Source organism: Podarcis raffonei, chromosome 8, assembly GCF_027172205.1.
Source record: "Podarcis raffonei isolate rPodRaf1 chromosome 8, rPodRaf1.pri, whole genome shotgun sequence".
Classification (NCBI taxonomy): domain Eukaryota; kingdom Metazoa; phylum Chordata; class Lepidosauria; order Squamata; family Lacertidae; genus Podarcis; species Podarcis raffonei.
Window position 1 is genome coordinate 82,410,619 of NC_070609.1, and position 25,277 is coordinate 82,435,895.

General features: G+C 47.0%; 1 protein-coding gene across 4 annotated transcripts in view; it reads left to right on the forward strand.

Moving 5' to 3' along the window:
- Window positions 1-22,283, forward strand: part of CMKLR1 (chemerin chemokine-like receptor 1) — a 36,358-nt gene extending 14,075 nt beyond the window's left edge. For all 4 annotated transcript variants that reach the window (XM_053401238.1, XM_053401235.1, XM_053401237.1 and 1 more), the window contains one exon: window positions 19,900-22,283. In XM_053401238.1, coding sequence (XP_053257213.1) covers window positions 19,903-20,991 — 1,089 coding nt within the window. In that variant the 5' untranslated portion in view covers window positions 19,900-19,902 and the 3' untranslated portion in view covers window positions 20,992-22,283. The remainder of the gene's footprint in view (window positions 1-19,899) is intronic.
- Window positions 22,284-25,277: the final 2,994 nt, after the last annotated feature.

The window sequence follows — 25,277 nt, forward strand, 5'->3', positions numbered from 1 at the left end:
CGAACCAGAGCAGCGCACAGAAATGCCGTTTACCTTCCTGCCGGAGTGGTACCTATTTATCTACTTGCACTTTGACGTGCTTTCGAACTGCTTGGTTGGCAGGAGCTGGGACCAAGCAACAGGAGCTCACTCCGTCGCGGGGGTTCGAACCGCCAACCTTCTGATCGGCAAGTCCTAGGCTCTGTGGTTTAACCCACAGCGCCACCTGCGTCCCTTTCTTAGCTGGTGTACCAGCTGAAAAATACACTCCATGCCAGTGGTAATAGTGCTGAATCGATGAGGAGCCCCAGGCTACAAATTTGCTCCTTCGAGGAGAGTGTGACTCAATATGGAACAGGCTGTTTACCTAATTTCCAGACAGGTTAACCACCTGCCCACAACATCTCTTTCTTTTTATCAGGATTTATTCTGAAAGATTTCCTTCAAAGTCCCCCTCTAAAGACAGGGAAACTGAGGCGAGGTTTGGCGTGACTTACTGAAATCCCCCTGCTATTTCCTGGTGAAAGTCCAATTTCTTTAAGGCCAGGACTTTTTTCCTTTTGTGCAATACAAAAGACTCCTCACATTTCAGTGTGAAGGGATGGAAAGGTTAAGAAAGAAAGAACGAAGCAAAAAACATAAAAATGCTTGCGGGGATTTTCTTTTGCAGAAGTGAAAACGATGTATTTGCAATGGTTAGACCAGGAAAGCAAAACAAATGGGGGAGGGGGAGTGAAGGAAGTGTAGAGATTTGTGGAAGGTTGGCTGCCGCGACGATTTCAATTCTCTCCTTGTTTGCGTAGTTAAAAGGACATCTGTTCATAGTTCCCTCTTGCAGATTTCTCAGGGAGCGTTTTCATCAGGGCTCTGGTATTGAGGAAACGAGAGTTTCCTCATTTAACATCAACATGTTGTGTTCGGATTTCAGCCCTGTGACTCTGGAGGATTTAGACACACATGGAGGAAGAAAGAGTTGGAAGCAGCCTGGTTTTCAACCAGCTGTGCATTTTTAAAGGCTTTTGTGGGGGTCAAGGCTTGCGCAAAAGAGTAAGCCCACTTTGTCAAGAAAGCTGGAGACGGTCTGAAAGAGGGATGGGTGTGAATACTTTTCCTGCTTTTGATACTCTGATAAACAGATCTGCCTGACTTTTAAAGTGTTTGCGAAGCCTCGATGGAAGGAGACAGTGGGATGAAAGAAATGTATTTTCGCGTGTGCCCAGTTGCCAAGTGTCGCGCAACTCCAGGGTTTCCTAGAGATTAGTGTCTTTGGAATAAAGGTCACTGGTTTGATTGATATTATTTTGATTGATATTATTTTATTGCATTTTCTGCTGCTTTTCATTCAAATGAATCTCAAGGGGGCTTACAAACAATAAACAACATCAGCATCAGAAATGCAGATTAAATCATGTGGAATAGTTAACAAGTCATTGATAAAGCAGTTGCAATTTATAAAACCCTATAAACCAAACAGCAGCTGAAAAATAAGCTGAATATCACAATGACAGCAAAGGTCACATCATCAGAACATAGAACTATAGAATTGTAGAGTTTGACTCATCTAGTCCAATGCAGGAATCTCAGCTAAAGCTTCCAGTGCAGGTGGCCACCCAACCTCTGCTTAAAAACCTCCAGAAAAGGAGTTTGCAACCTCCCAAGGGAGACTATTCTACTGTTAAACAGCTTTTACTGTCAGAAAGTTCTTCCTGATGTTTAGTCGTAATCTCCTTTCTTGCAACTTGAAGCCATTGGTTTGAGTCCTACTCTTCAGAGCAGGAGAAAACAAGCTTGTTCTTGTTAATTATTATTTTTTGCATATATATACAACCTGAACATAAGAGTACAGCATTCGCACAGCAAGAGCTCTTACCTCCCCATTAATTTTCCAGGGGAGCCCCAAGCCACAGCTTTGGGTCTAGCACACAGCAAGACATGCCTCTGTCTCCCCAGCATCCAGAATCAGCCAAAACTCTCTCTCTCACACACAGAACTCCTTTCTGGCTCCTTTCCTAGGATGACGTGGCATTGAGCCAGGTGAGGCGGGAAAAGGCCCACCCATTTGTCTCTATGGCAACAGAGCAGCCTCTTTGGTTATAGTAAATGGCAGAACTTAACTGGCCAGCCAAAGCCATTACCTTAACAAAGGAACTGATATGACTGGTTTGGCAGCCTCTTCTGCTGGATTCTAAACATTTCTTGATTGGCTTGGAAAGGACCCAGGCATCATCCAGCCTGACCCACAACCCAATAAGGTAAAGCTAAAGGGACCCCTGACCATTAGGTCCAGTCATGGCCGACTCTGGAGTTGCGGCGCTCATCTCGCTTTATTGGCCGAGGGAGCCGGCGTACAGCTTCTGGGTCATGTGGCCAGCATGACTAAGCCGCTTCTGGTGAACCAGAGCAGCGCCCGGATACACCGTTTACCTTCCCGCCGGAGCGGTACCTATTTATCTACTTGCACTTTGACGTGCTAGGTTGGCAGGAGCAGGGACCAAGCAACGGGAGCTCACCCCGTTGTGGGGAGTCGAACCACCAACCTTCTGATCGGCAAGTCCTAGGCTCTGTGGTTTAGCCCACAGTGCCACCAGTGTCCTATAGGAAGCGATACCTCCTCTCAAACCACTTTCAAGAGGGATAGGACCATAGCTGGGGGCGGGGGGGGGTAGAGCAGCTGTGCAATGGCTGCAAGGATGCCCACCACTGCAAAGGGGTGATGGGCCAAGGAAGGTGATGGGTCAACTTCTTGGAAGGCAAGAAGAGTGGGCGTTCAGCACCATGGATAGCACTCTTGCAGTTGAGGTCAGGCATACAAGTTGCCTCAGCAAGACCTGGGTTTTATAGCAGGGCTAAGTATGGAGGCCTCACCTCTTAAAAAAATTCCCCTGGCAAGTTAAAGAACTGGTGCTTTCTTTCACAGCCACTGGTTCCCTTGAAGTAATGGTAATGGTGTTTTCAGCTGTGGAAATCTCTTCCTGGGACTCTCTTGTTTGTTTGTTTTTTATAAATATTTATTGAAATTTTCAAAGAAAAAACAAAAAACAAAAGAAAAACAATTAAAAACACATAAAATTTACATTCCTTACTATCAATAACCAATTTCCTTGACTTCCCCACACCTCCCCTTCTTGTATTCCAGTTCCAATTTTTAGCTCAGCAAGTTCTTGTCCCCAAACTTTACCTTGTTTTCTTTAATTCATTTTAGTTAACCAATTTTAACTTATAAATCGGTACTTATTCTTAAAAATCTTTTTCTAAGGTCGACCCCAATTCCCTTCCACGAATTCCCCATTTTTGTATTAGTAGCAAAACAGAATAAAAAGAAACAGACTATAATTGTACACCCTTTGGATTCCCAAAGCCCCACCCCCCCTTTCCCGGTTTCTTCCTGGGACTCTCTTGGTCCCCCAAGAGTCTGGCAGCAGAGGTGTCTCTTTGGGGCTGAAGGGAAGGAAGCCGGCTTCTGGTGCCCCCAGACCTATATGTGGCAAATTAGGAAGTGGACTCATCTCTTCCTCCTCTAAAGAGGAATTGCTGGAGAACTCTGCCTCCAGAGTCCTGGTCTGGGGCCGTGACAACCTGTTTTATGTGCTGAAGGTTCCAGTTTCAAATCCTGGCATCTTCCATTAAAGTGAACCCAGAAGCAGGTCACGTGAAAGGCCTCTCTGTGTCTGAGACCCTGGATACCCACTGCCAGTCAGTGCCGGTAATACTGGCCTAAATAGGGCAATGGTCTGAGTTGGTAGAATTTGTAGCTGTCTATAAAAATGGACAGCTTCAGCCTGAAAGAGTCTGATCCTTAACTCTCTATTTAGCAACATCAAACATCCTAAGGGATGGCAGGCTTTCAGTATGGAACACCTGGCTGGTCAGAATAACGGGCGTGTTAGGAACACAGTCAGGAAGTCACTGACTAGCAGTTGCCGTGGGAGACTTAAGATGATGGAACAGAAGGACATCAGTCTTGAACTGGTTCTGGGAGCTGCCCTCACCCTGTCTCTGGGCATCACCAGCCATTGTGGATGCCAGGCTGATGCTAATGGACAGTCCCTACACAGCACAGAAATCGGGGGAGATGGAAACCACAGTGAGATGGAAACCAGAGAGTTATTTGATAGTTTCCCTTCTTGGAAGGTGATGCTGGCTGGTCTATAAAACAGAGGTCAGGTCTACCCCATCTGTAAATTTAAAGGCTTTTTGGTGCAAGAGTGCATCATTGGTCATCAGTGTGGAGCAAGAAGAGTGATCAGGGCTGGCTGGGTCTATTCTCTAAAGGTCAATATGTCCAAACCAGCTGTGGAGACTGTTGCAGCTGTTTGTTAACTGGGGTCTGTTTGCTGCTCCAAACAAATGCTTTTGGCTCCGTAACTGTCCCTGGATGGATCCAGAGTCCAGCTTCTCCACATGCCAAGCCTTTTGCAGGCTAGGCAAAGGAGGGGAGGGGACACAAGATTTTTGGGATGAAGAACATCTGCAACCTTTTGTGTGTCCTCCTTCTCCTCTCAGCCACCTACTCAAAATGTGTGTTGCATTTGTACTGAGCAGGCAGTTAACAGAGAGCCAACGTGGTGTAGTGGTTAAGAGCAGTGGACTCGTAATCTGGTGAACCGGGTTTGATTCCCTGCTCCTCCACATGCAGCTGTTGGGTGACCTTAGGCTAGTCACACTTCTCTGAGGTCTCTCAGCCCCACTCACCTCACAGAGTGTTTGTTGTGGGGGAGGAAGGGAAAGGAGAATGTTAGCCGCTTTGAGACTCCTTTGGGTAGTGATAAAGCGGGATATCAAATCCAAACTCCTCTTCTTCTTCATCATCATCATGGCAGAACAGGCCCTTTTCGTCCAATGCCAGATGGTAGTCCCAAAAATTCTGCATCGACGTGCCCCGAATCCTGCAGCCAAGTTGACTCTAGGTAAAGGTAAAGGGACCTCTGACCATTAGGTCCAGTCACGGACGACTATGGGGTTGCAGCGCTCATCTCGCTTTACTGGTTGAGGGAGCTGGTGTACAGCTTCTGGGTCATATGGCCAGCATGACTAAGCTGCTTCGGGTGAACCAGAGCAGCGCATGGAAATGCCATTTACCGTCCTGCCGGAGCGGTACCAATTTATCTACTTGCACTTTGATGGGCTTTCGAACTGCTAGGTTGGCAGGAGCAGGGACCGAGCAATGGGAGCTCACCCCATCACGGGGATTCGAACTGGCGACCTTCTGATTGGCAAGCCCTAGGCTCCGTGGTTTAACCCACAGCACCACCTGCGTCAAGTTGACTCTAGAAATAGTTCATTCACAAGGACGTCAACTCTTCATTAGTAGTTGTTGGGAGGTTTTTTTTGGGGGGGGGTTCCCGGTGCTGAACCCAGTGCTGAACCTGCCAACACCTGCTCACCCTGTATTTAGATTGCGGAAAAAACTCTGGTCCTCCTAATCTTGCTGGACCCCATCAGCCCCAGGCAGCACGGCCAATGGTGAGGGATGAAGAGAGCTATAAGGCCACTTCTTCTTCTTCTTCTTCTTCTTCTTCTTCTTCTTCTTCTTCTGCTAATTCTGGATCCACATGTCCTTCCACAGTGGGGACATAGGTTTCCAGGAGGGAGTTGATCGCAGTGAGGGTTTGCCAAGCATGCCTTCCTCTTCGCACATTTCTCCCTTTCATCCTGAGTTTGAGCATCTTCAAAGCCCACGACACCTTTGGCAAAGGCTGTTCAATTGGAGCACTCGCAGGCCAGTGTTCCCCAGTTGTCGGTGTTTATCCTACATTTTTAAAGATTTGCCTTGGGAGAGTCTTTAAACCTCATTTGTTGACCACCAGCATTACGCTTTCCATTTTTAAGTTCGGAATAAGAGTAGTTGCTTTGGAAGACGATCATCAGGCATCCGCACAACAGTCCAGTGAAGTTGATGTTGAAAAATCATTGCTGGTGATCTTTGTTTCTTCCAGCACACTGGCATTAGTTTGCCTGTCTTCCCAAGTGATGTGTAAATTTTATTTTGTTTTTAACATCTGGAGGTCCACAAGTTCCTTAGTCCTGGCTTAGATCATTATGGAACCAGAACAGTTTGTCCCGACATCCACAGAGAAAGCTGTACATGGGTGGACACCCCCACATGAAAGGACAACCAGAACCAGATCATCTGTGAAAATGAACTCAGCATGTTCTCCAATTCCAGCACAAGACTTATTTCCTGAGCAGTGGGCAATATAAGAATCATCGCGGATTTATTTCCCCCCACTGGATGCATTCTCAGCTTGATACTGCAGGAGATGTCCTTAGCGAAGACCTTTTTTTTTTAACACGCACTGCAGACAGTGGATAAGAGCAAAGAAGGAGCCCAGCCTGCTCCAGAGGTTTCTGACATTCCCTTCATCTTCTCTTATTTTGCTATATTGGCTGCTATTAATTTTAGCATTGCTTCCACTCTGCAGATGGTAAAAGAGGCCACTAAAAAAACACCTGCTGGTTTCTGCGTGGAGTGCAGTGCCAAAGATCTGCCTTCGACCTGCCACCTTCTAAAGGTCTGCCTTTTGTGGGGAAGTAGCAATCGAAGCTCAGAAACATGCAAAGGAGCAAATGGATTCCCATGCATGGAAAGAGTGCATCTCAAACACCAGACTTTGCACCACCACCACCCAACAGCTCGCATTTAGCCTAGAGAAGAGAAGACTGAGGGCTTAGCCACCCTTACATTTTGCCCTTCTTTCCAGGCACAGGTCCTTATTTTAAAACTCCATGTTTAACTTTAAAGCTCCGTGTCTGAGAGCCCCCGCACCCCAGAGCTCCCCTTGCAAAAACCTGCTCTTTAAAGCTGATGTGCAACAAATAGCAATTTGGGTTTTCGGAGGATTGCCGTTTGCTCCAATTCAGCTTTAGAGAGTGGGTTTTCATGGGCAAAGTGTGAACAATGCAAGGAAAGCATAAAGGACAGGTAAACATGGATAAGCCCCAAGAGGTGATGTGATAGCCATCTTCAAACACATGGTTCTACCCCTCCTCATGAAATCTCCACAACAACCCTCTGGAGTAGGTTAGGCAGAGAGGTTGTGACTGGACCATGGTCACCATGTGAGCTTCGTGGGCAAGTTGGAATTTGAACCCAGGTCTCTCCCAGGTCGAGGTCTGATGCTGTAACCACTACACCTCAATATATTGGCTCAGTCTGTGCTCTAGACACAGCATTCCCTGTCCCTTCCATTCCTCTGTTGCCCCATCTTTGACACACCTGTCAGCATCAAGCCACCTTTGCCTCCTTCCACGACCGCCCTCTGTCCCTGGAGAAGCAGCCTAACGCAGACTTACGGAGGGAAGGCTTGGAGTTGAATCTGTGTGCAACGCGACCCACACTTCAGGTGAAAAACAGAGCCTTTCCTGATTGAAAATCTCCAGAGATAGGAGCAGCGGAGTGGGAGCAGGAGATTTTTCTCTCCATCTGTGTACATGCCAGTGTGCAAAGCCCTCTCTGGCATTTATCAAGGGAAGCATGAAACAACGTTTTGTCACCCTCTATCTTTCCAGCTGGCAAGTCGGGGCTTGGAAAGTGCTTGGCAGATGCCGGCAGTTTACAAATGTATGGCGGAGCTGCCTGGAGGAAACCACAGAATCATGGAAGGGACCTCGAGGGTCATCTAGCCCAACCCGCCTGCAACACAGGAATCTCAGCTAAAGCACCCCTGACAGGTGGCCATCCAACTTCTGCTTAAAGGCCTCCAAGGAAGAAGAGCCCACCACCTTCTGAGGGAGCCCATTCCCCTCTTGAACAGCTCTCGTTGCCAGAAAGTTCTTTCAAATGTTTAGTCAGACTCTCCTTTCTGGCTGTTTAAATCTGTTGGTTTCAGGTCCTCTCCTCTAGAGCGGCAGAAGAAAAGCCTGAACCCTCTAACAAGTGTTCTTCTGAGGTACAGAACATACTGGAATGAAAGATGTTCCTTTCCAAGGGCGTGCCTGGTATTGCTGAATCAAAGGGATGTGTGTAGGGAGCAAAAATACACACCTGCCTCCTCTCCTCTCCCTCTTTGTGGCTGGAAGGACAGATCGTGAAGCTGAGGCTCCAGTACTTTGGCCACCTCATGAGAAGAGAAGACTCCCTGGAAAAGACCCTGATGTTGGGAAAGATGGAGGGCACAAGGAGAAGGGGACGACAGAGGACGAGATGGTTGGACAGTGTTCTCGAAGCTACGAACATGAGTTTGACCAAACTGTGGGAGGCAGTGGAAGAGAGGAGGGCCTGGCGTGCTCTGGTCCAGGGGGTCATGAAGAGTTGGACACGACTGAACGACTAAACAACCACAAGCCTCCTCTCCTCTCCCTCTTTGTGGCTGTTGTTGCCCTGGGGACTTTTTCTTTTTTCTTTTTATTAACAATTCCTACAAAACCACATTTTCACAACACATCATATTCATCATTTCCCCCCGTTTTTCCCATCCCTCCATCCAATCCTCCCCCCCAAAGACCTCCCTCAGCTCCTCTCTCTGATTTCTCAGCACATGTTGTTCTCTGCATGTTATAAACTTGTACACATCCTTACATTATCTATCTATCATGTTATCGACCAATAAATTTGTGTGTGTTTATTCAAACCCTGCCAAGGAGTCCAGTTCATTTTGTTGTCTATTTAAATAATTTGTAAAAAGCTCCCATTCTGCCTTAAAGTCACAGTTGTCCTTGTTTCGCAGTTTGTATGTCAGTTTAGCCAGTTCTGCATAAGTCATCAATTTCTCTTGCCACTATTCTTTCTTCGGGATTTCCTCATTCTTCTACCCTTGTGCTATGCACTGAGGACTTTTCCGCAGACCCAACACAGAATGATGCAGGAACAGGATGAGGTGGACTTACAATTGAACACCTGCAAAAATGATCTCGGTCCTGTATACCTGAAAGAGCATCTCCACCCCCATCATTCAGCCCGGACACTGAGATCCAGCGCCGAGGGCCTTCTGGCAGTTCCCTCATTGCGAGAAGTGAGGTTACAGGGAACCAGACAGAGGGCCTTCTCGGTAGTGGCGCCCACCCTGTGGAACACCCTTCCTTCAGATGTGAAGGAAATAAGCAGCTATCCCACCTTCAAAAGACATCTGAAGGCAGCCCTGTTCAGGGAAGTTTTTAATATTTAACGCTGTACTGTTTTTAACACTTGATTGGGAGCCACCCAGAGTGGCTGGGGAAACTCAGCCAGATGGGCGGGGTATAAATTATTATTATTATTATTATTATTATTATTATTATTATTATTATTATTATTTATCTGTCTGTACTGGGAGGCAGCAAACAGCAGCAGCCCCAGCTAAGAACCACTTTCAGCTGGACCCCAGCCTAGCCATTGCAAGGGAAGGCCACTTGGAAAAACCAGGGTGCTGATCTCTCCAGCTCTTGTGCAGCAGCCAAGAGATCATGGCAGTGAGGAGAATCCACCTGCCCATTCTTTGCAACCCCAAAATTTCACAGAGTCCACTTCTCTCTCTGAACAAACCCAGAGTGGCAGGCACCTCCCATTAAAATGTATGAGCCGTCTGCAGGGAGTGCTGAGCTGGGCTGATGAGATCAGCATCGAAAGGTTTTAATTAACGGCCGGCTTGGAGGAAATTTATTGAGGAGGAAATTGCCACTCCCAGCCAGTTGCTTGCTACTGTGGGCCGCTAAATCAGGACTGGGAAACGGTTTGAAATCTCTCTCATCTGTCCGGAATCATTCAGTTCATTGGATCTCCAAAAGTTCTTTTTTTAAAAAAAAGATATTTATTAGAGTTTTACAAAATGAAAAAAGAAAAAAGAAAAAATACAAATAAAAAACAATTCCATCTTTCCATCACATTCTTTCATTTGCTTGATTCCCGAACCTCCTCAAACCTCCCTTTTTGTATTCCAATTTAATTTGTTAGTTCAGCAAATCCTTCCCCTCTTTACTTATCCTAATCTTTAATCTTAAAATAATGTAACATTAAATTTTTGTCTATTAATAATCCAATATTTTCATACTCCTTATAGGATCTCCAAAAGTTCTAGCGAGAGAGGAAGGGAAACCTCTCTGTATCCACTTTCTTCATGGCAGGCTTAATTTGATAAACTTCTGTCATGTCACCTTTTAACAAGACTTGGGGAATGACCAGCAACGCTCCCACAGGTGATTTTAGCGAGCGAGCTGGGATAGAAGGGTTAGGGTTATCCTTAGGGTACCCTGGACCTAAGTTGTTCAGGGCTTCATAAATTAATACAGTGGAACCTTGGTTCTCAAATGCCTTAGTACTCAAACATTTTGGCTCCCGAACGCCAAAAACCCGGAAGTAAGTGTTCCGGTTTTTGAACGCTTTTCGGAAGCTGAACATCCGATGCGGCTGTCGGCTATGGTTTCCAGGGCGCCTGTGCCAATCGGAAAATGCATCTTGCTTTTCGAATGTTTCGGGAATCGAACGGACTTCCAGAACAGATTACACTTGAAAACCAAGCTACCACTGTACAAGGAACTCAAACCTAGCTCTGTAGTAGATGGGCAGCCAGTATAGAGGCATTAAGAATGGTGTCCTCTGTTCTTGAGCAGATGTTCCCACCAGCAATCTGGCACCTATATTCTACACTGCCTGGAGCTTCCAAACCAGGCCCAAGAGCAGCCCAACGTAGAAAGCACTGCAGTAATCCAGCCTCAAGTTTACTAGCACATGGGCTTTAATATTTTGTTGGGAGCCACCCAGAGTGGTTGGGGCAACCCAGTCAGATGGGTGGCTAATAATAATAATAATAATAATAATAATAATAATAGGCTGCAGTGGTCAGGGTGTTGCCCTGTCATTACAGTGAAGTCTCATCTTGACCTCAGAACCCTGGATTTTGGTCCTGTTTTTCTTCCCCCTCTGTTCCAGATATCTTTTGAGCAGAGCCAGCAATGTTAAGTTGACAAAAGCCTCCCCAACTCTGCGCACATCCTTATCTCCATTCTGGAAAGTAATGACTTTGGAAAACAAACAGAGAAGTCTGTATTGTATCTTGAAAGATAAACATACTCTAGGGCTTAGAGAGCTGTGACAGATTGCTGGTACCAAATGGGAAATTGGGATGGAAGGAAGAATGGGAGAAACATACTGGTCCATGGTTGGGGTCAGATAGAGGATCTGGGGCAGTGGGTCCTTGCCATTTTGGTTGCTCTGTCTGTAGAGAGATAGAATGAGCAGTCCTCTGAATTATGCGCTTCTCAAGTGGTGACTCATATATTCAGACGCTCCTCATGAGATTTATTTTTTAAAACACGCACACCCACCAACCATCTCACTTCAGTATATAAAGTAGCAAGTCAGGGAGAGGGACGCATGAAACCTTTCTCCCTGCTGTACTAGATTTCTCCATGCAGGGAACATTAAAAATACGCCTTCTCCAGTTTCAGCCTAAAGCTGTGTGGTCCAGAATTCTGTGGTCTGGTCTACCACTCAAGGGTAGATTGGCTCTGAATTTTAAGCCATTGTGGTGGTGAAAACATCACAGTCATTCAGAAGGCCTTTGTTCAAGAGACCTGTGCTAGGCTTGAATCCCTCAAATTCAGTGAGCATTATTTTGCCTTTGGTGACAACAGGTCTGGATTTGTCTTAAAGCATCTCTTCCGCTGCTCACCAAGCACGGTTTTAGGTTTGCGTCTAGGAAACAGGTTATATTTTTGGCAGTCTTCTCAGCCATCTGAATGCCAAACCCTTCCAAATATTGTTGTGAGTGGGTGGGTGGGGGTCTGTTTGGATGATGCCCTGAGTCCCTCCCGATTTTTGGGATCCTGTATCTGTGGGAGTAGAAGGTATATCCTGAAGACACCACAGTCTCTGTGGACCTTCATCCCAAGGAAACTGAACCCTGGGTAAGTGCAGGAAGCCTTGGGAGTCTCTTGCCACTCAAAGGTTGGGCTGATGTGCAACAATATCTTTTCGGAATGTGAATGGAGTCCTTGACAGAGGCAGGGAGGAGCAACTCTAGCATGCCAGGTGGAAAATGAGCAATAGGATGGCCTGATGGGAGGAAGTTAACAAAAATGGACGTCGCCAGCTGTCTATTTGGGGAACATCACATGAGGCCGTTGCACTCACGTTGGCCTCCTGCTTCTACCACATCTCGTGCAATTTTATTTTGTTGTTTTGTCGCTCGAGACATGATTGTGTCTTTCCCACTCCCGGGAAGGACTGATGCTCACATGTCATCTACAGCCATTCCTCAGGCTGAAGTTGTTGAGTGCCTTCGGGTTGCGCTCCACGGCGACCCAGAAGTAACGGAACGCGTTACTTCCGGGTTTTGTCGCTCGCGCATGCGCGGACGGTCAAAATTATGTCACGCGCATGCACGGAAGCGGCGAATCACGACCCGCAGACGTGCAGTTGCGGGTTGCGTTCGCTTCAGGATGCGAACCGGGCTCCGGAACAGATCCCGTTCGCATCTTGAGGTACCACTGTATTTGAACCTGGAGGAAAATGGCTGTACAGTCATACCTTGGGTTATAGACGCTTCAGGTTGCGTTTCTTCGGGTTGCGGACTGCCGAAACCAGGAAGTACCAGAACAGGTTACTTCTGGGTTTCAGCAGTCGCACATGCACAGAGGTGCTAAATCACGCTTTGCACATGAGCAGAAGCGCCGAATCAAACCCGCGCATGCGCAGATGCGCCACTGCGGGTTGCTAACGCTGCAGGTTGTGAACGTGGATCCTGCACAGATCACATTCACAACCCGGATGTCCACTGTATTGTAGGTCTTTCTCAAGGCGTTGGGGTGAAATGGAGAATAGAATCAACAGGTGTTTGAAGTCCAAATGGACTGCAACTCATAAGGATGTTAAGAAGAGCCTGGTGGATGAGGCCAATGGCCCATCTAGTCCAGCATCCTGTTCTCACAGTGGCCCACCAGATGCCCTTTATGGGAATCCCATAAGCAGGATTTGATCTCAAGAAGACTCTCCCCTCCTGTGTTTTCCAGCAACTGGTATTTTCAGAAGCATTGCTGCCTCGGACTGGGTAGGCAGAGCATAACCAAATGTGGTTATTAGCCACCTGTGCTGGGCCTGGGGGTAACCCAAGAACCGTGGTCCGGGTCTGGTCCAGAATCCAACGGTTCCGCTAGGAGTCGGTCTGACAGGGTCAAGGCAGGAGACTTCATCTTTCCAAGGATGAGATGTAGCCAGCAAAATAGGCCCTGGCTGATGCTGTAATAAATGTCTTTAAGGTCCTGCCATATCTTGAAAGGTTGTTGCCTTTGGAGAGATATTTGCCTTAAAAGACCTTTCAGTTTCTTCTGACTAATGGATTCCGCACCCCCACCCCATAACCCCGTAATTGAGCTAAATTATAGGCCTGCAGTCAAATGCGACATTTCCTGTTTATTTGAAGCTCACCTATGAAAGTTGGCCTTCTTTAGCTCCGCAGCCCATGTATATGAGAGACTATAAATAGAGAAGGATGTTGGACTGGGTGGTTTTGATCATTTTGGTAGCCCTTTCCTGAACTTTCTCCAACTCTGCTTCACTCTTTCTGAGGTGAGGCAACCGGTGCTGTACAGAGTGTTCCCAAGGCAGCTACACCAGAGATCTGTATAATGTTATGGATTCTTCCACGAGGGCCAAAAGAAACACAAAGGCTCATTCAGTACGGAAGGTGATGTAACTGCTGGAGACGTGCTATCTCCATGCTTTAATGTCTAAGCATGAAGCATTTGACGGCAGAAAGTCTGAAAGCAGCTGGCTGCGAAAAGGAAAGGGTGCTGGCTGCATCAAGTTCTGTCCAGGAAGGAACAAAGCCAGCTCTGACTTTGGGAAAGGAACCACTCTGTTGGCCGCTGGGCTTTATGAGCAGCGTCAGAAATTCAGGCCAGCCAGTGGGAGTGTGAGACCTCCCGACAGATGTTCTTTCCACATCTGCTTGCGATTGCCGTTAATTACATGTCCGGACTGCCTCGCAGCCAAACTCCAATGACAAAGTTTCTTTGCGTGTTTATTCCGGCTTGTTGCTTTCGGGTTCTGATGTTGGTACCTTTCTGCTTCCACCCCATCAGGGGCGTAGCACTGTCTGCCAGTGCCCGGCGTGTGGGGTGGCTCAGGCTGTGGGGTGGGGCAGGGGTGGGGCATGGAATTGAAGAGCATCCTTTACGTTCCCCAGCCCTCACCACTGATGGGCGGGTGCACATGGGCTGGATCTCTGTGGATGGCACCTGGTTTACACCCCCTTATGTGCGCCCAGGGCACCCCCAACACTACGTCACTGCACCCCATCCCTCCCCACTCCGGAAAGTCGCCGGATTGCAGATGCAGAAGGGACCGGTTGAGACAGGCTTGTGCTTTAACTAGTTAAGGAAAAGGTCCTCCATCTAGCTTGGGAAGGACACTGGGAAGGCCAGCCCCACCATGAAGCAGAGAGGGGCGTGATGGAAGAGCTGCAAATTGTCAGTTGTTTAATTAATTATTAGTGGATTTTTACTCTCAGGTGCCCAGGTAAGTTGGCCAGCCTTGGATATGATGAAGTTTGACTTTGGGAGGGAGATGCCTGTGTGTTGATGTGGTTAGAGTGCTGAACTAAGTAAAAGGTAAAGGTAAAGGACCCCTGGATGGTTAAGTCCAGTCAAAGACAACTACAGTAGTACCTCTGGTTAAGAACTTAATTCGTTCTGGAGGTCTGTTCTTAACCTGAAACTGTTCTTAGCCTGAAGTACCACTTTAGCTAATGGGGCCTCCCACTGCTGCTGTGTCGCCGCCACGCGATTTCTGTTCTCATCCTGAAGCAAAGTTCTTAACCCAAGGTAATATTTCTGGGTTAGCGGAGTCTGTGACCTGAAGCGTATGTAACCCGAGGGAAGCGTCTGTAACCTGAGGTACCACTGTATGGGGTTGTGGCGCTCATCTCTCTTTCATGCCAAGGGAGCCGGTGTTTGTCCACAGACAGCTTTCTGAGCCATGCGGCCAGCATGACTAAACTGCTTCTGGCGCAACGAAAAACCGTGATGGAAACCAGAGTGCACAGAAACGTCGTTTACCTTCCCACTGCAGTGGTACCTATTTATTTACTTGCACTGGTGTGCTTTCGAACTGCTAGGTTGGCAGGAGCTGGGACCGAGCAATGGGAGCTCACCCCATTGCGGGGATTCAAACCGCTGACCTTCCGATTGGCAAGCCCAAGAAGCTCAGTGGTTTAGACCACAGCGCCACCCGCTGAACTAAGTAGGACCTGGGGGGGGGCAGTGTCCAAATCCCTGCTCAGCCATGAAGTTCACTGGGTGACTTGGGCCAGCATTTCCCTGCTTGCAGGGAGTAGGCCAAGATGGTCCTCAGGGTCCCTTCCAACCCCACAATTCTATGATTCTATGTGTGAATGTTAAAGGATAGCTGTAGTTCCCCTTCACGTGTTGTTTAGGGACGTGTGAATTATGTATGCATTAAAATGCAACCTAACCCTACTACAAATCATGGGGGATTATAAATCATGGGGTAGATTACAGGATAAGAAGTAGGGGTGGAGGAGAAGGTCGGTTCATTTGTGCAATGGATGCTCTCTGCCTTACAGAAGAAGAAGAAGAAGAGTTTGGATTTGATATCCCGCCTTTCACTCCCTTTAAGGAGTCTCAAAGCGGCTAACATTCTCCTTTCCCTTCCTCCCCCACAACAAACACTCTGTGAGGTGAGTGGGGCTGAGAGACTTCAGAGAAGTGTAACTGGCCCAAGGTCACCCAGCAGCTGCATGTGGAGGAGCGGAGACGCGAACCCGGTTCCCCAGATTACGAGACTACCGCTCTTAACCACTACACCACACTGGCTCACAATTCACAAAATAATTTCCCCCCCTTTCCAGTAGCACCTTAGAGACCAATTAAGTTTGTTATTGGTATAAGTTTTCGTGTGCATGCACACTTCTTCAGATACCATATCTGATATCTTCTGCAGATATCTGAAGAAGTGTGCATGCACATGAAAGCTCATACCAGGAACAAACTTAGTTGGTCTCTAAGGTGCTACTGGAAGGAATTTTTTTTATTTTGTTTTGAATACGGCAGACCAACCCAGCTACCTACCTGTAATTACAATTCACAGGCAACCAAGTGTTTTGTCTTTTTCATTGGCACTGAAATGTCGGAGACAAGAAGGCCCCCTTTGGCACACAGACTGAAAATGCTGCTTCAATAGCCTGTTTTGTGCTGCTCCAAGAGGACTTTCCCTTACGAAAACCGTGTTGGAGTTATTCCCTGGCCCTGTGACACGGGCATTCTCGCTGCCTGCTTGTTTTCTCGCCGCTGCTAACATGGTGGGCAGCAGCTGAGTCAGGAAGTTGGAGGCTTCTAATTTGGGACACACTGTCTGGTGGTTTAGCAAATGTGCTGAGGCAGCCTTGTGGGTGAGAGAAGAACTCTGCGAACTCTGACAAGGCAGAGGAACCACAGTCAGCCTGCCTGCCTTGTCATGTAGGTGTGTGTGTGTGTGTGTGTGTGTGTGTGTGTGTGTCTTCTTGGGCTTTGCCCTGACATTGCCTGCAACCAGTGGCGTAGCGTGGGTTGTCAGCACCCGGGGCAAGGCAAGTAATTTGCGCCCCCTAACCCGTGGATTTGCGCACCCTAACCCGTGGATTTGTGCCCCCTAACCCGTGGATTTGCACACCCTAACCCTAACCCCCAGATGTTGTGCCCGGTGTGGCCGGCCCCCCCTGCACTCCTCACGCTACGCCACTGCCTGCAACTGCAAAATTGCGGGATGGGGGAGGTGATAGGACCATAAACCATGGCAACACCTTTGACTGGCTGTGCAAAAAGCAGACGACAGTAAGCCTAAGTTCCTGTGAAGCAGAACTCAATGCTCTGTCATTTTCACTCATGGATTGTGAATGGTTGATGCGACTGTTTCAGGACATCAAGGTTTCTGTGAAATGTCCTATACAGGTGTATCAAGACAATAGATCCTTTTTGGCTTTGCTGAACTCAGAAAGTTGCAAGCAAAGAACCAAATACTTGCAGATAAAGTTACATCGTGCAAGAGAGTGTATTCAGAAAGGATTCATTCAGGTGTCCTACATGCCAGGAAACGAAATTCCTGCAGATCTGTTGTCTAAAGTTGTTACCAGAGAGCAACTTAAGGTTTATGTACAGAGGTTGCAATTGGGTTGAACCACAGGTACTACGGATTACATGGAAAGGGGGAGGATGTTAGGATATAGTTCCGTTCCACCTTAAAAGGAACAGGCATGACTGTTGTGTGTCACATGCCTGTTTACTTCCAGCACAGGCTTGCTGGGAACTTCCGTTTGTATATTGCTTTTGCTATACTGCTGTTTTGCTGGACATGAAGGGAAGCAGACATGTTTTTCCTTTGTTCCTGAACTTTGCTGAATAAACACCTGTAAATAATGCTTACACATGTCTCTGTCCGCCACTTCCGTTGTGAGGATTTATTTACTCTGCTGATAAGAGCATGCACAGGTTCTGAACTTTAGGAGGCTCGTGTCGCCGATTGATGCTGCTCCGGGAACCGGAGTTTGCCCAGCTGGAGACAGCTTCCCAACACTTTCTTCACAGCTTTGCTTCCAGACACCCTCTAATGTAGGCATGTTTTGGGAGTCTAATTCAGCCTGCTGGTCAGTTAAAAAGCTCAACAACTTCAACCCTAAAAAAAACAACGTTCAATAACTTTGGGGTAAAATCATAAAAAAAAGCTCAACAACTTCAGTCCTTAAAAAAGCTCAACAGCCCTTTAGTTGGCCCTCACGGCCCTTCACTTCATCAAATCTGGCCCTCTTTGAAAAAAGTTTGGACACCACTGCTCCAATGAGTCCATTAAAAAGGACAACTGCTCAGAAACACAGAAAATATAGCGGGGCTTATTTCTGAGTAAGCACAAATAGGATGGCACTGGGGCCCTCAAACTCAGTAGGACTTAATTAAGTAAGGGGTCAATAACCCCCTGTGGCCCTGGAGAAGGGGCGCCTCTGCATCTGAAAAAAACTTCACTGGTCTCAGCCCAGAATTCGGCCGGAGACAAAAGGAAAAGTGCTATAAATTAGAATGCTTTATCCTGACTCACTTTCCCAGCCACACTGTTGGGTTTTTGGTCAGGCTGCACTACCACTTCATACGCACATCTCTATTGTCTTCGACATCGGTTTTGAATATTGCAAATGATGCTATTAGTTATCATCATCTGACTTGTAAACCACTCCAGGGCAAAGGAAAAGCCACACTAATCTCCTTATGTCCTTTCCTAGAACACTCCCAACACTCCTCTGTGCATTGCAAAGAGAAATCTGCAGTAGTGAGAAAGGTGTCTTGACTGCCCTGATTGATTTTGGACTGCGCGTCTGTTTTGTATTGTCCGAGGTTCAATTCTCAGCATCAACGGACAGGACTCATGCAAACATAGAATTGTATGCTGGAAGACTCAAAAAGGTTATTGCCTGAAACTCAGGAGAGGTGTCAGTGTGGTCAGTGCTGTACGAGACAGAACAGTTTTCTAACTCAGTAAAAGGTAGATTCACATGTTTATATATTTCCATGGGAAAACTCCAAATACACTTTCAATGAACTCAAAAGTTTCACAACCACTGATAACAAGAGTGAGAGAGCTGATTGTGTGTAGCTTGAAAAATCTGGTGGAAGGAATTCCAGGAATGTAGGGCTTGGAATCTTCATTGGATATATGAAGTCTTATATCTTCCCGTCTTATACGCAGTAAAACCGGTATACCTTCTCTGTAACTCTTACTTCCTTTTGCAAAATTATTTTGAGGCATGTATTTTTAGGACCTGCTTTATTTTTACGACTGCAGGTTGTTTTAATTGGTTTTTAATATTGTGTTTTAATTCTGTAATCCAACCTGGGATCTTAGGGTGAAGATCGGGCAATAAATATATTGAAGGCTCCCAGTTCTGGCCTTTGAAAACCCTAATTACTGGTGCTCTGTTGCCACCATAAAAACACCATTATCTCTTGATAGCTTGGCCAAATATGAGACGTGCTTGGAACAGCAAAACTTTATTACTCAAGTAAAAGCTGAATACAGCAGCTTCTTATGTGATTTGTTTCTAATACCTGTGTTGGGATACTTTGTATTTTAACATATAATTAAAATGCTATTCCTAATGCAAACCCTAATGCTAATCCTATCCCCTAATCCTCAGGACCCACAACATCCTCCTTCTCCCCCGAAAACCCAGCTCACTCTTTCCCCACAACCTGTTCCAGCTGTCACAATCCACCCTTAGCCAATCAGCACACAACACTCCTCTTACAAATATCTCCCATGAAGAATTTTGCTGTGTATCTCTTGTCCCATCTTGTCCTTTGCCTCGGGTAACAAAATGTCTTGAGCCGGCCCTTACTGCAACTCTCCCTCTCCTTTGTCAGTTAGCCTCTCTTGTCTACAGCTGCAGTCTCTAAACCTGTTCAAGCATCATGTTCACCTATGCAGGCAACATACAGGTAATCAGGGCAAGCCAAACTTTGCCCTCCAACCTGTGCAGAGTGGTGGGCATAGTGGCATGGCTGTTAGAAGAAGAAGAAGAAGAAGAAGAGTTTGGATTTGATATCCCGCCTTTCACTCCCTTTCAAGAGTCTCAAAGCGGCTAACATTCTCCTTTCCCTTCCTCCCCCACAACAAACACACTGTGAGGTGAGTGGGGCTGAGAGACTTCAGAGAAGTGTGACTGGCCCAAGGTCACCCTGCAGCTGCATGTGGAGGAGCGGAGACGCGAACCCAGTTCACCAGATTACAAGTCCACCGCTCTTAACCACTACACCACACTGACCTTAGAGGGCTCATCCCCACTTGCATAGAGGCACTACATGCAAGTAGCATGCTTGAATAGAGCTCTCCCCAATCATTCAAGGAGCCTACGACCAGGGGCAAATTTAGGGGGCTCCAGCTGTCTCTGCTCCTCTCCTTTGGAGTCTGCCCTGCAAGTCGTGCTTGCACAAAGTTAACTTTTTCACCAATCTGTGTTCCAACAGGTCATGGATCTACCTGATAATTTTACGGACTACTACGATGAAGCAAGCCGCTACTACAATGACGACTACTACGTCACCACTGATGAAAGCCACCGGACAAAGGAATCAGCCCAAGACTTTACATTCATCACTCGAATCCTTGCTCTCCTAATCTTCACGGTCACTTGCATCCTGGGCCTCCTGGGCAACGGCGTGGTCATTTCCGTCATCACGCTCAAGATGAAGAAGTCTGTCAACGCCATCTGGTTCCTGAATTTGGCGGTGGCCGACTTCCTCTTCAATGTCTTCCTGCCCTTGAACATTGCCTACACCGCCATGAGCTACCACTGGGTCTTTGGCAAAGGAATGTGTAAGGTCAACACCTTCCTTCTTATTCTCAATATGTACACCAGTGTGTTCTTGTTGACCATGATCAGCATCGATCGTTGCATCTCGGTGGCTTTTCCAGTCTGGTCTCAAAACCACCGGAATCCTAAGATTGCTTGGTTCCTGTGTGCCCTCATCTGGGTTCTTGGCTTTCTGTTGAGTTCTCCCGCCCTTGCTTTTCGGGACACAGCAGCATATCAAGATCGTATCATTTGTTTTAACAACTACTCTTTGTCCAGCCTTCCAGCTCACCACCATCTAGATGAAAAGAGGCACAAGACAGTCACCATTCTGCGATTCCTGGCTGGTTTCATAGTACCAATGACTGTCATCACAGTGTGTTACATTATCATTATTGTCCGTCTGAAAAGAAACCGCCTCGCCAAGTCCAAAAAGCCTTTGAGAATCATCATTGCCATTATAATGACTTTCTTCTTCTGTTGGTGCCCATACCATGTGCTCAACCTCATGGAAACCCAACACCACTTTCTCAGCAAAGCCGTCCTTGAGAATGGAATACCAATTGTCACGGCCATTGCTGTTTCCAACAGTTGCATGAACCCTGTTCTTTATGTCTTCATGGGCCAAGACTTCAAAAAGTTTAAGGTGACTGTCCTCTCCAGGCTGGCCAATGCGCTGAGTGAGGACACTGTCCATTCAACTATTGCCCGCAGGAGCTTCACAAAACCCTCTTCAATGACTGAAAAGGAGACAATTCTAGTCTGAGCTGTAGAATATACGCATCTGTTGGTCTGCTCACAGAGGCAAGGAGGAGGTCGGATATTGCAGAGTGGGTTTTCCAACTACAATCTGATATTCCCAGGGCTTCTAAATTTTCAATGGTTCCAAAAAAGGAGTTTTGCATCCTATCAATACAATCCTGTCATTCATCCTCATGGGATAAATCGCAAAGGCCATCCCATAAACATTTGCCCATAGTCACCCATGCAAGCTTCAAGGCCAAGTCTTCAAAATTAAACTTCACTGCATCAAACCATCCTTCAATAATGAAAATACAGGAACTATGGAATAAACTCTGTTGTTTATGCTCCCTTGCTCTAAGCATTTGAAAGTGTAGGGCAGATTTTTAATAGGCTGGAGCAGAGAGAACACTGTAGGCTTTGTTTTTAAAATAGCAATAAACTGATTGCAACTATGCATGTTGAAAATGGCACAGAAGCAGGCAGGCAGTGCTGCTTCCAAAGCAGTATTCATATCCTCAAATTCATTTATTATTTCATTTATTTAGACCACTTGTACCCTGCTCTTCAGCCAAAAAGGCTTGCAGAGTGTCTTATAGGCAATCAGTCAAAACAAGCCAATTCCTGCCCACAGGTTTACAATCTAGAAAACAACAGCAACAACACGACACACAAGGGGTAAGGGCAGGGGAGGGAAGAGGAAACAATCAAACTCAGGCACCTATTCTTTAAACAGTGGTTCCTACAATGACCAGTTGAGTGCAGTTCAGGGGCAGGAGATGCCTGACAGAGGCGGGCCTCCAGGGAAGCCAATGAAATGAGTCCTGCTTCCTGTCTCTTCTGCTGAAGCCGTCTGATGGAATGGCTGCCCATTCATGCCCCGACTGACCTCTTAGCAACTCCACCAAACCATGTACAACTGGTGTAGCCAAAATGACAAAAAAGCACTCATTATTCTGAATATCTGCAATGTAGTTCAGCTCACAGTGCATTCGCCCCCATTGTTGACCCCCAATGACAAAGCCAAATTCTCACAGGAGGGCCATTTTTCATATCAAAATGGGAACAAAATAGGATCTGCAGCTGGGCATGCTGCTGTTCGGAAAGCCAGCCAGCCATGCTCTTTTCACGGAGATACTATTCCATTCCCCCTCCCCCTGGTGAAGAAGAGGAAGAGTTTGGACTTGATACCCCGCCTTTCACTCCCCTTAAGGAGTTTCAAAGCGGCTATCAATCTCCTTTTCCCTTCCTCCCCCACAACACACACTCTGTGAGGTGAGTGAGGCAGAGAGACTTCAGAGAAGTGTGACTAGCCCAAGGTCATCATCATCATCAAACCTTTTATTGGCATCACATACAAACATCCATGGGATGTTAAACCACAGAGCCTAGGGCTTGCCAATCAGAAGGTTGGCGGTTCGAATTCCTGCGACAGGGTGAGCTCCCATTGCTCAGTCCCAACTCCTGCCAACCTAGCAGTTTGAAAGCAACTCAAAGTGCAAGTAGATAAATAGGTACTGCTCTGGCAGGAAGGTAAACGGCATTCTGGTTCGCCAGAAGCGGCTTAGTCATGCTGGCCACATGACCCGGAAGCTGTACGCTGGCTCCCTCAGCCAATAAAGCGAGATGAGTGCCGCAACCCCAGAGTCGGCCACGACTGGACCTAATGGTCAGGGGTCCCTTACAAACATCCATAGCAAATCAATATAGAATTACCGCCTTCCCAGTGACACAAAACATTTGTCAAATGGAAGAGGCAAAGCAGTCTAACATTACATCTCTAGGTCTCCAGGGAGATCAGACGTCTGCAATGTGTTTCGACGACACGTGGAGGAGCGGGGAAGCGAACCTGGTTCGCCAGATTACGAGTCCACCGCTCTTAACCACTACACCACTGCTGGTTCCATCCCCAGAAAACAGTGCAGCATTCTGAACCCCCTGGGCACGCTCCGTCGTCATGCGGCTGTGCTGCATCCTAAGAATTCCCCACCCCTCTCCCGAATTCATTTTAACCTTCTGCCAACCTTCTGCCAGCGGGCCCAATTTTCCACATGAGGCCATTTCCTCCAGACCCGCCAGGCCAAACCACAAGCAGCTGACAGTCAGCTGGTGCCACTGGCCGATGTCTGCTGATGGGTGGGGTGGGGGCAGAGTTCAGTCCTGCTGGGTCCATGTACCACGCAGAATGCAGTGGCTAAGCAGACACTCCCCCCCAATGCCCAGCCATGGGTCCGTGGATGGGACTGCCCACCTATAAATCACCTGACATCAAAGCTGACCCATGGGCTGGGCTTAGATAAGGGTCAGGGCCCTCCAGGCCAAAATAGTCTCCAACTTCTGGTGCATGAAAATGGCTCAGAAAATGAAACTCTGGTGCTAAAGGAAAGACCATCTTTTGGGGGAGGGTCCACGAGGGTGCGCTTCTCCTGCCTCCAGGCCAAAGGTCCAAAACCTGCTTCAAACACACACAGACAAAGATTCAGGCAGAATCTTCTGCCCTGTACCCAGTGTTGTAAACAAAATTGCCCTTTCCCCTTATGGGGTATCCAAGAGCCCATATAGAGTCCTTACATGGGTTCCCTACTGGTAGGAGAAAATAACAGAGGCCAACCAGAGAATATTGAGAAGCAAAGCAGCTAGTAAGCCTGATCTTTATTAAACTGTTGCAACAGGGTCCTCGCTTACCACACGCAGGAGGGAGGAGGAACCCAGAACAATGGCGCACTAGCTCATATATAGACTTTTGAAATTGCCCCCCTGTAGATCAAGACCACCCCCAGAAACATCATACATACATCACAGAAGGGGTGTAACCTAAGACCCCCCCCCCCAGATACATCATACCTACATCACAGAAAAGGCGGTCTAAAACAGAAATTTGAATTACAGAAAGGTAGCCGTGTTGGTCTGCCATAGTCCAAACAAAAATTTTTTTCCTTCCAGTAGCACCTTAAAGACCAACTAAGTTAGTTCTTGGTATGAGCTTTCGTGTGCATGCACACTTCTTCAGATACACTTGAAACAGAAGTTGCCAGATCCCTCTATATAGTGAGAAGGTGGGGAGGGGTATTACTCAGAAGGGTGGTGGGAATGGGTGATTGGCAGATAGCTGTGATGAGCCTGTTGACGACTCTTAACGACTGCAATAGGTCTTACAGGAAAAAGCAAGGGGTGAGAAGGTGAAAAATGGCTTTGTCGTGTATAATGAGATAAGAATCCAATGTCTTTGTTCAGGCCAGGTCTCTCCACGGTTTTAAGTTTGGTAATGAGTTGCAATTCAGCAGCTTCTCTTTCCAGTCTATTTCTGAAATTCCTTTGTAGTAAAACAGCTACTTTGGCAACTTCTGTTTCAGTGTATCTGAAGAAGTGTGCATGCACACGAAAGCTCATACCAAGAACTAACTTAGTTGGTCTTTAAGGTGCTACTGGAAGGGGAAAAAAATTTTGTTTAGAAATTTGAATGTTGTTTTTCCTGTTTGCCAGGTTATCTGATTGCCTTTCCTGATAGCCTGTCACCCATTAAAATGCTGATTACTCAATTCCTGAGACAATGGGACGGCTCCCTGACTCCCCTCCCTCTTTGCAGGGAAAACATTTGGTCAGTTTGGGAATCAAAAGGGTTTCAACTCAGACTTCCTGTGCTGGTTTATGTACATGCTTGGTTGGTACACTTATGAACATTACCATATATCTAAGACCTCAAAATTCCTGTCACACCAGAGAATGTTTCATTTTGCTCCTTTGAGATGCCAAAGGGAGAGTCGTGGTTTTTTAATGATGGGTGAGAGGGTTTTATGGTTAGAGCAGGGGCGGCTGAATCTGGGGTCTCCAGGTGGGAGTTCTAGCGCAGCAGCATTTTGAGGGGGGGGTCACAGGTCTTCACCGCTATGCCAGGAGAATGATTATAGATAAATAAAACGGGTTTTGTAGACATGTGGAGCAACACAGCTCCATCCTCTAAACACCAGAGCTGCGCACTGCCTACTTGTTTTCAAAGTTATCTGACAAAGCATGAGGGCTAGCTACTTGAGTTTCAAAAAAAGAAAGGCAGGATTCTTAGGCCCCAGCTGATTCTACCACATGGACAACTGGTTCTTGGTGGTTTGAATCTCCCACATGAATAGACCTATGTGAGATGACCGTCCCTGAGTTCTCTAATACATATTCAGGAAATGTCACACACACACACACACACACACACACACACACCGCCCCCCCAGTGGAGGATTTGATTGAAGTGAAAGGAGTGTGAAGTCCCGTGGGTATAAATCATGCTTCAGGGATTTGTTGTTTCATAGAGCCTGTCGAGCA